Source organism: Pediculus humanus, genomic scaffold (assembly GCF_000006295.1).
Source record: "Pediculus humanus corporis 1103172107391 genomic scaffold, whole genome shotgun sequence".
Classification (NCBI taxonomy): Eukaryota; Metazoa; Arthropoda; class Insecta; order Psocodea; family Pediculidae; genus Pediculus; species Pediculus humanus.
The window spans coordinates 95,631-107,290 of record NW_002987017.1 but is presented as its reverse complement, the minus strand read 5'-3'; the positions used below and the strand labels follow the sequence as shown (position 1 = coordinate 107,290).

The window sequence follows — 11,660 nt, the reverse complement described above, 5'->3', positions numbered from 1 at the left end:
CCGAATAAAAGTCATTTTATTTAATTTTGTAACTCTGAAAAAAAAAAAAAATTTCGATCAATGCTGCCAATTATTAATTAAAATGATTTAAAATTTTTTTTAAAATCATTTAAACATTTGAAGCATTGATCGATGATCCTTCGGATGATGATGTCAGAGAATGTTTGAAATTTTCATTTTGCGCGAAGGGACCCACGGGGGCCATTAGTCACTGAGCTTGTATTGCAGGCGGTTTGAAGTCGCTGTTGGGCGAAGCCGAAGCAAATTGTGCGACAGCGTTAAATGCAGGAGTGTAACACTGTGGAAAATACAGTTCCGGTTTTATGAACGACGACGGTGGACGACCCAAAATAGAAGGTGGACCCATGAGAGATGAGTGTTTTCCATCTACGGATGAACTTTTCCGCTGTTTCGATAACGAGTTCATGTGGTTGTCGATGTGTTTTTTGACTTCTGACTCGTTACCAAACCTCCTCCTGCAATTCAACATGGGACAACAAAAAGGACGTTCACCCTGGTGAGTTCGCGTGTGTTGATCGAGTATTGCTTTTTGCCGAAAGTCTTTACCGCAATGAGCACATTTATAAGGTTTTTGTCCCGTGTGTATTCGTAAATGTTGATTCAATATAGTTCTCTGTCTAAAAGTCCGACCGCAATACACGCACGGATATGGTTTCTCGTTTGTGTGTATCCGAATGTGTTGCGTGAGATGCGATTGTTGCCGAAAACGTTTTCCACACTCTCCGCACGGGTAGGGCCGAGACTCTATGTGTATGCAACCGTGTTGAAGGAGCGTGGATTTTTGTTTGAATTCTTTTTGACAAATCGGACATCGAACGTACAACGGCATTCCCGCCATTCTTCCTTGTTGTATGAGGTCTGGAATTTTACCGTTTTTTGAAAATCCAAACGCACCGGTACCGAAAGCCGGGTGTATCACTCCTTTCGAGTCTTTATAATAAGCTGGATAGTGAAGGCTCTCGGGAGAAAATCGACCGTTTCTTTGCGATGATGTTTCGTCAAAATCTCCTTCCTTGTCTCCATCTTCTGGATAAGGAACATCTTGGGGCCATAAAGTTGGATTCATTCCATTTTTGAATATAAGATGAGGGCTCACATCTGTTTTAAAAATAAAAAATAAAAACACAAAATTACTCAGTCATTTTGGTCCGGTGATAAAATTTTTTAAAAATATATTAAAAAGGCCATCATTCATTTTAATTTTCTATTATAAGTGTGATAACTTAATACCCTGACTTTTTAACTAACAATTTTTTAGAACTGAATCGATTTAACCTCCGCCATTATTTTACAAGACACTACACATTCTGATTAACGGTATAAGACCTGAGCAATCTCTTAAAGTGTTAATAAATTCAACTAAAAAATGAGCAAATTAAAATTCTTATTGGAAACGCAACAGTTTCAGAATATCTATCATTAAACTTTTTTTAAATTTTTTTTTGTAAAGAAATGAAGGAAAGGATCTCGCTCAGAGCAGGCGCAGTTTTGCAGGCATTTTTTTTTATTGATGAAACACCAATTCAAAAAATTTAAAAAAAATATTGCCATAACAATTTAGTCATAAAACATGACTACATAAATAAATATTGCCAACAAAACTACTCTTGCAGTCACTAGGACGGACTGAACGAGTGACCCCCAGCTCAAATGGCTCTGATTGGTTGATTTGAATAAAATATTTAAATATATATATGTATGATAACGAGCATATTAAAATCTATATAAATATATAAGACAAGCTATGAAAAATTAAAAACGCTACAAATAATAATAATAATAATAATAATAATAACTCTAGATGACTGCAAGCACGACCTGCTCTAAGCATGCAATTTGCAAATTAAATATAAAATAATCAATTTCTTTTCTTTTAATATTTATTAATTAATTAATTTTTTTAAATAAAAAAATATCAATTAAAATCGAACCAATCAATTTTTGGCCAATCTGGGAGATCTTGTGCCAATCCTTCCAACAACACAAAAAAAAAATAATAATAATAATAATAATAATAATAATTTTTAAATCAGACTATAAATCTATCACCTCTTAGTGTCTTAGAATAATAATAATAATAATAATAATAATAATAATATTAATAATTATACATCTATCAACTATAAAAAATTTTAAGTGTATAAATTACGTATATGTGTGGTAAACGTATCACCAGCGAGTATTTATTTATTTATTTATTTTTTTTTTTAAAAATAATTTATGTATCCACATCCCTTTCGAGATATTATAACCATTAATACTCTCGAGAAACAAACAACAAAATCAATTTGACACTTATTAATTAATTAATTTTTTTTTCGGCAATTTTTATTGACAAGAAGTAATAATAATAATAATAATCATGGGGTAAAAAGTACTCAAGTAAAACTTTATCCAACACTTATGTTTTGTATCTACTCGAAATATTAATTAATTAATTAATTAATTAATTAACGTTAAAGCAAAACGTTAGGACATGCTATCATTAAAAAAAAAAAAAAAAAAAATTAAAAAAATTAAATAAAATTAAATTAAAAATTAAAAATAAAACATTTTACCAGCATAAAATTTTGCATAACACGTATATATATATAAATATATCATCCGAATAAATATTAAATTCAAATTAAATTTAAATTTTTTTTAAATATATAAAAAAAAAAAAAAACATTAAACATGTATACCATTTAAATATATATATATATATAAAAAATTGTCATTTAAATTTTTATGTTCAATTAATTAAATTAAATTAAATTAAAATTCAACAAAATAATTTTTCTTATTAATTATTTTCTTATAATATTTATAATTTTATTTTTAATAAACTCTTTAAAACACACGTGTATTATACGTGTCAAAATTTGATGCTGATAATTATTAATTATGAGAATTAAGCACATTTCAAGGTCTCTTAATTTGTTTAAAGAAAGCTCTTAAACAATTTCTATTTTTTTTTTTTTTGCAATATTTTAAATTTAAAAATAAATAAATTTTTTTTTTTTTTTTTTTTTCAATAATTAAATAATTTTTTTTATACAATTTATTAAAATTTTTAATCATCATTATCACGATTTAAAATTTATTTTTTTATTTTTTTTGTTTATTACAACAAGAGCTTTCAATAACAAAGGAAGATGAGCGCATTTAAAATAATATAATTGTTTAAAAAAAAAAAAACATTCAAGTTTAGAAAAAATGAAACATGAAGGAGGGGGAGGAGGAGGAGGAGGAGGCAGTATGTGCAACTAAAATTAAGTAATTATATATTAATATAATTTTCTCTCTCTCTCTCTCTCTCTCTCTCTCACTCTATCAGGGGATTCTGTAAATGAATAATCAATATAATATCACAATAATTAGCTTATGAGAATTAAAATCAGGTGATTTAAATAATAAAAAATGGCACCCAAATTTTAAAATAATTATATAAAAAAAATTTTTTTTTTTTTTAATTATATGGCACGAACGCGTATAAAACTTTTAATTATTTTATTTTTATAATAAATTATAACCTACATAAATAAGATCCTGATTGTTTAAATAATAATAATAATAATAATAATAATAAAATAGTATAATCTGTATTCCTTTTTAAAAATAGCCTATAATTCTGCTTTATTTGAAAGAAAAAAAAAATGCCTATTTTAATTTTTTTTTTTTTTTTATATAATTTTTGTATGTCTGTTAAAATAATAATAATAATAATAATAATAATAATTTACAATAAAAAAAAAAAAAAAAACAATGCGAAGACATAAGCAAAAAAAAAAAAAAAAAAATTCCTAAACTAATATTTTTTTCATTACGTATTACTTATCTTTTAAATTTTATCATCATTTCATAAAAATATAATTAACTATATTGTTCCAGCATTTTAATATAATTATTTAATAATAATAATAATAATAATAATAATAAATTTTTTATTTATATTTTTTTAACAGGGTTTTTTATGTATGTACAGCAGAATAAACATCATCATCATCATCATCTATAACGTATGTAAAATAAAAAAATATTTCAAAACGAATAATATTTCTTTTTGCATATATATATATATATATATATATATATATATATATATATATATATATATATATATAATAATATACAATAAATTTTTTTTAAATTGTCCTAATTGTCAAAAACAACAAAAAAAAAATTAATTCAATTTTTTTTTTTTTTAATAATTATTTTTAGCCCCCCCCCCCCCCCTCAAAAATTTATACTTTTATTTAATCGAAGACATGATTTGTTCTCTTTCATTTTAAATTTTTTTTTTTTGGCGGAGAACAATAATAATAATAATATCAATAAATTTCATTAATTTGTACGTTCAATTTATTCTTTTTTAAAAAAAATTAATTTAATAATTAATAAAAAAATTTTCTCAATTTAATTTTAATTTATTTTAAAAAATTTGAAGTTTGAAAAATTATTTTAAGATATTTACATTCAATTTTTTTATTTAATTTTTTTTTTAAGAATTAATAATAATACACCATCATACTGCAAAATTAAATTATTAAATAATAAAAATAAAAATTAAAAATTCGTGGCAACTTTTTATATAATAATAATAATAATAATAATAATAATAATAAATAAAAAAAATTATATAAAAATCAACAACCATAAAAAAAAAAAAAAGATGAGGGTTTATATATATATATATATATATATATATATACTAAACAAAATAGAACCTTAATTTTTAGAAAATTTATAAATTAACTATAATAATAATGATAATAATTATTTTTCAAACTTCATACAATATATATATATAAAGAAAGAAAAAAATAAAATGCTGGTGAAAATTTTTTTTTTTTTTTTTTTTAATGTTTATCCGTACCTTTAAATTTACAATATGTATATATATATATTTTTCCGTTTTTTTTTTTTTTCCTTTTTTCCTCATAAAAATAAATTTCCACTTATTAATTCTTCGTATATAAAAAAAATACTGATCAAATATTATGAATTAAGTATAAATTTATAAAATTTTATACTTTTCTTATTACGTACTTATTATTATTATTATTATTATTATTTTTAATACTGAAAATATGTACACATTTACTATTTTTTTTTTTTTTTTTTTTTTACTTATATATATATATATATATTTTATTGTGGTATATTCCTAACGAGAAGCAGAAGAAGAAGAAGAAGAAGAAGAAGAAGAAGTAGAAGAAAAAAAAAAAAAATTCATGTTGCACAAACTGTAGGGGGGTATTTATTTAATCGGATACGGTGCCAAGAGGAACGTCGGCGGGACTCGTTTCAACATGTTCGTATTTTGATTTTCGTTTTTTTTTACGTGAAACTCGGGACAGGAAACCGGCAAGAGACATTCGAAACTTTGACAGGTCGGATGGATTGGAATTCATTCCCACATGGAGATCCGGATCGGGAAGTGAAATGGGACTCTCTCTGCAATAGGGAGAACGCTCGCCTTGATGTGTGCGGATGTGTTGATTGAGAATTGCTTTCTGGCGGAAAGTTTTCCCGCACTCCGCACAGATGAATGGCTTCTCACCGCTGTGGATTCGGAGATGCTGGTTCAATATGGCTCGCTGCCTGAACGTTCGGTCGCAATATATGCACGCAAACGGTTTTTCGTTCGCGTGAATCCGAATGTGCTGCGTGAGATGACTCTGCTGCCTGAAACGTTTCCCACAGTCCGGACAACCGTAGGGCCTCGAATCCGTGTGTATTCGCTCGTGCTGGAGCAACGTTGATTTTTGCTTAAAGTCTTTACCACATGATAAACACTTAAATAGTCTGAGATCAGTGCTTGATTTGTGCTTCCCCTGATTTTGTCCCCCTTCCGAACTCACTCTCATATCGTTTAAGACACCATTATATCCTGCTTCGCCCAAGGCTTCGCCCATAATCATGACCCCAGAACCAGGTTGCTTTAGATAATGCATAAAGCTACCTGGAGTTAACATTGGTCCGGGACGATAGTAAGCAGCATTGCCTCCGTTCAAATCCGTTTGAATCTGAAATTGTTATGATAATTCGTGAAGAGAAAAAAAATTTTTTTTTTTATTTTTATTAACTGCGCGAATCCGTGTTAAAAAAAAATTAACAATTACAATATAAAACTAATCATTATTATTATTATTATTTTTAAAGTGGAGAAAAACTCTTTTAGGAAAAAAAAAAAAATACGTAATTACCTTTTGATTTTCGAATAATAACCTTTTTCGTTACAAATAACCTAATCAAGAAGTATCAAATGAATTCATAAAAACAACAAAACCAATAAGAAAAAAAAAAAAAAATTCGTTACAGCCCCCAAAATTTTTTTTTTTTTTTTTTTTTTTTTTTTTTTTTTTACAATTCAAAAAAAAAAAAGCAACGAATATCTGAATAAATTATACAGTAGGAAGGAACGAACATTTTATTAAATTAAATTACGCGCTTTAATATGGCGCTCTGTTCCTTAAATTTAAAAAGTTTTACTGCTTAAAATTAAAATTTGAATTATTAGTACTTTTGATACTCACGATAACTAATGAAACGAAAACAATAAAAAACACATTATTTTACACTACTTGTGATCGGGGGTGGGGGGGGTTCCCCTTTCATAAAGAAAGCGTTTAAAAAAAATCAAAAATCTTTACCTGAGGGGGTTGAACGTGAGGATTTTGCCCTGGAAAGCACACTCTGTGTTCCACGTTAGGAACTTGATTATCACAGTTAACATGTCCGTCTTTGGGACTATTTTGCTGCTGCGGTACCGATACGGAAACGTCATCATCCACGCGACTCATTTGATTTTCATTCTGCTGTTGAGCACCCACAAAAGGACTAGGTACCGGAGAAGTCATTATATTCGTGTGATTTCGCGCACCGCTCGTCGGTTCCCCATCGTTTCCGGAACCCTTTTGAACGGTCGGGGGACTTGACGTGTTCGATGATCCTCCGTTGTTGTTTTGTTGCGATTGATGAGAGGAGGACGATTGAGAGGGATGCTGCGATGGAGGTTGTTGAGATTGAGATTGTCGAGACTGTTGTTGTTGTTGTTGTGAAGAAGATGATTGGGTGGGTGGCGGAGGGGCTGACTGTTGTTGGGATTGATGAGCTGGTATTTGTACATGTGGAGAGTATCTTACTTCTCCCATCGAATGCTGTTGCTGAGGAACGTTTGCTCCCCATTGCGCTGATACTTGTTGACTTCGATCCATGCCGTCTTTATAAAAGACATAAGGTGCATTTGGATCTAAAAAAAAAAATGAAAGAGGAAATCAATTTTTTTTTAAAATAATAATTATTTCCTTTTGGTGTAAATTCGACAAAAAAACAGGAAATTTGTAGAGAAAAAGGTTGTGAGACGACGACATACCTTGAGCAATGCAGTACATGATCTGCCTTGGGACTTTGAATCCAGCCAGGCATGCTGCAAATGATGCGGCGGAGAAATTGATCGCCATTGTGTTCGTGGATCGTCCTCATACCTTCTCAAGGGTCCCACGATTTCTCTCAAGTCACTTAAAGGACTTTTGACCGGCTAAAACTACAACAATTTCTCAATGGGTCATCAGAAAAAACTGAACTGAGACCCGGGCCTCCTAACATTTACCTGAAATAAAAAACTATAAAATAGTCCAGAAAATGGTTGAATATTCATTATCATTATTTTATACCTTTATATAATTTATATATATAAAACTGACAAAAACAAAACAAACAAAAAATCTTTTCTTTACGAGATTATTTTTAATTAAAATTTAAAATATAAATATATATAATTTCTAAATTATTATTATTATTATTAATATTTTTTGGGGGGTTGCAATAAAATTTAAATTTTTTCACGATTTGACAATAAATTGTTTTAACAAAAAAATTATTATTATTATTATTGTAAGAAAAATTTAATTATTATACTGCAGTACGTACAGTTAACAGCTAAATGAAAATTTTTTTTTTTTTCAATCTTAAATAAGCTAACTAAAAATTATTAAAATTATTTTGTATTTATAAAAAATAATAATAATAATAATTTATATATCAAATTTTACCAATTTTCAAAACAATTAATACCGCGTTGAGAAAAAAAATAAAAAATTAAATTAAATTTTATTATTTCTTTTTTTTCTAAAACAAAAACTCCTCACAAAGTTTTTTTTTTTTTTTTTTCCTCTCTCTTTCTCTCTCAAAACAAGTTATTATTATTATTATTTTTTTTTTTAAACTTGATAAATGCGCGCGAAAACGTTCACATACAAAAAAAAATCTTTTTGAATTTACATTCATCTCTATATATATAAATTATAATGTTATTATAATTTTTTTTTTTTTGTTATTTGTTTTACAAAATTTTTTTTTTTTTTTTAAACAAAATTTTCAATTTTTTATTGTTATTATAAATGGAGAGAATTTTTAACAACAAAAAATACTTTTTAAACATAACATAAATAACATAAAAGACTCTTAATTACAAAATTACAACCAAAAATTTTAAAACCAAAAATTTATATTGATTTTATTTATATATTAAAACAATTACTGGTGCTCATCTTCCTTTAATTTTAGGGCTTCCCTAAATTTTATCTGCTCAAAGAAATGCAACAGTGTATATATATATAATTAATTTTACAAATACACAACATCTATTTAGTTTTTAAAATTTTCAATTTTATTTCACAAAAACAAAATTTTTTAATATAATAATAGAAATAATAATAATAATAAATGGGCAAAAAATTAAAAATACAAAAACGACAACAACAACAATAAAATATTTTCGATTTAAATATTTAATAAATTAATTTATTTTTAAAAATTTATTTGTCATTTAAGCTAAGTTGCTAAATTAAATATTTGATTTTATCTATTTTTAAAATATATATATATATATATATAATTATTAGCAATTAAACAATGATGATAATTCAAATAATAATAATGAGAACAAGTTTAAAAGAATTTAATGTTATAATAATAAAAATAAAAATTTTTTTTTGTCGAAGAAAACTTACATACATTATTAACTTGAATAAGTTTTCAATTATAAAACAATGTACTACAATTATATATAATATATCTAAATTAAATTTATTATAAATTATATATTTTTGTAAAAAAAAAAAAAAAATAATTTTTACTTTTAAAAACTTTACTCGATAATATTTGAACCTGTCATAAAAGAAAGATTTAATAAGTATTATGGTGGTTTAATGAAATTTTTAAAATAAAATAAAATAAAATTTAATTCTATTGAATGTAAACTATAGAATTTAAGTTTAAAAATAAATTTATATATATATATATAAAATTCGGTTAATAATCTAAATTAACTGACAAATTAATTATAATCCCCTATTACTTATTCGCATATAAAAAAAAAAAACATCAAAGGTTGGTTTCTTATTATCACCGTAAGACATAAACACGGAAATTTGAAGGCCGAGCGGAAATACATTATAAAAAAAATTTATTTACCATCGATATTCAATAATTAACAATTTTCCCAATCCCTTTTTTTAATTAATTTAAAACCTAGTCTTTTATGCAGGTTCAATATTTTACAAATTAAAATGGCTCATACAAATTTATATATATATAGTACCTACTGTTTAACGGACGATTCATTTCGTTCAAGAATTTAAATTTACACTTTTTAATTAAACTCTGTTATATATATATATATAAAACTGTTTTAAATATCACTAAATTTCATTATAACTTTCGATTTCGAATTTCGAAAAAAAACATTTACATAACCAAAAAAATAGTTTACAATATAACCAACAATAAACCTCATGTTTTCTAATGATAAACTCGCATCATCCCAAGCCCAGTTTTGACTGTGATCTGCAATGTTGCCACATTGACGTCTCACGTGCATTAGGGCAGACGCGGTTTTTTTCAAGGGTCTTCATTAAGTTTGTATAAAATTTTCTTTTGTAAAATGTCACCTTTTTTATTGCAAATTTGATTTTTATTTAATTTACCATATGATTTATTATTTTAAATTCTCTAAAAATCGACAGTAATAATAAAAACAAACTATATTAATAATAATAACTGAAATAAATTCTTCAAAAGGGAAAAAAATTTTCCGTCGTAGCAAAAACTTAATCATTTTAATCAAAATACCAATGATTCAAAATCATTTAGGATTCTTTAACCGTTTAAAAATTTACAGAAAAATGCGGGAAAAATTTCGAAACCTCTTATTTTCCGATATTTCTAACGAAAAAAATAATATCGATTGAGTTATTTTTTGACAAACCCTCAAAGCTTGACGGATTTAAATAAAACCTTTTCTGCAGATGTTTGCCTTAGCTTTGCACCTAGTTTTTCCAGGATATTTTCAACACGCAAATCAATAACAAAAAAAAAAAGTAAAGAATTGCAAAAAAAAAAAAAAAAGTAAAAAAAAAAAAAAAAAAAAAAAAAAGCCAGAGTTTAACATAGTTCTGGAATATTTTCACTTACTACTACCAACTTCCCTCCCTTTAAAAAAAAAAAAAAAAAAAAAAAAAAAAGGAGAAAAAAAAAAATTTTAACAGGACTCGCTTTTCTTGGAGGAAAACCGTTAAGCGTTTAAAGCTTTGAATTTTTTTTTTTTAATATTTTGATTTTTTTTTTCGTTTTCGGTTTTGTTTCGTATTTTTTTTTTTATTAATATTATTATTATTAGTAGTAATAGTAATAGTAGTAATAGTAATATTTTTTTTTAAAAATTGACAAGATTTGATGGTAAAAAAAAAAAAATTTTTTGTACGTTAAGTTTATAATTAAAGTATTGTGTGTAGTAAAGTTTTTTTTTTCTCTCTCTCTCTTTTGGAAAATTTAAATTTTGCCTTTAAAATTTTTAGTTGGGATTATTAAATCTTTATTTTCAAAATGGTTCCCCCAAAACTTCATCTCAGATCAATACTTACAAAAAAAAAAAAAAAATTTAAGAGCTTCTAACATTATTTTAACGTATTTTCTCGTTATTTTTAGCTAAATTATTTAACCTGTGCGTAAAAATATAATTTTTTTCTTTGTTTTTTTTTCTTCCTTATTCATTCAATAAAAAAATATAAATTATTATTATTATTATTAAAGAAAATGTTGTTTTTTTTTGAAAAGATGCTGAAAAAAAATATTTCTTACGTATTATTTAAAAAAAAAAAAAAAAAACCAGATGAATGAGTTATGTCTGGCCATCAGACGTCCTTGAGCCAGAATTGTTGCATTCACTTTTTTTTTGTACCTGATACCTGAGCCTTGTAATTCGTTCGGTGCATTTTATTAAACAAAAAAATGAATTTATTTTACCACGGATAAACTGTACTCTTAAAATTTAGTTATTTTCTCCTCCATTTTATTCCATTTAATAATTTTCCATGTGAAATAACGTGGGATTAGAATTTGGAATCGTGCGTATATACGCACGCATATCCCAAATTTTTTTTTTTTTTTTGTTTTAAATTTCAGGAATATTATTATTATTATTATTACGTCAATTTATACATCCTAATAGATAGAAAAGAGGAAAAAGGAAGAAAAATTTACGTGTATATGATTCTAACGTATTTTATTTTTAATTTAGGAAATTATATATACGAAACCAAATGAAAAAATTTAAATTTGATTTATAGGCAAATTAATTAATTAATTAATAT

At 25.5% G+C, this 11,660-nt stretch overlaps 1 protein-coding gene across 1 annotated transcript; it reads right to left on the bottom strand.

Moving 5' to 3' along the window:
- Positions 1–208: 208 nt before the first annotated feature.
- On the bottom strand, positions 209–7,469 carry Phum_PHUM041520 (zinc finger protein Xfin, putative; the record flags this gene model as incomplete). Its single annotated transcript, XM_002423132.1, has 5 exons — positions 209–1,119; positions 5,477–6,032; positions 6,454–6,477; positions 6,660–7,258; positions 7,382–7,469. The coding sequence occupies 5 exons, from the start codon at positions 7,467–7,469 to the stop codon at positions 209–211; spliced, it is 2,178 nt and encodes a 725-aa protein (XP_002423177.1).
- Positions 7,470–11,660: the final 4,191 nt, after the last annotated feature.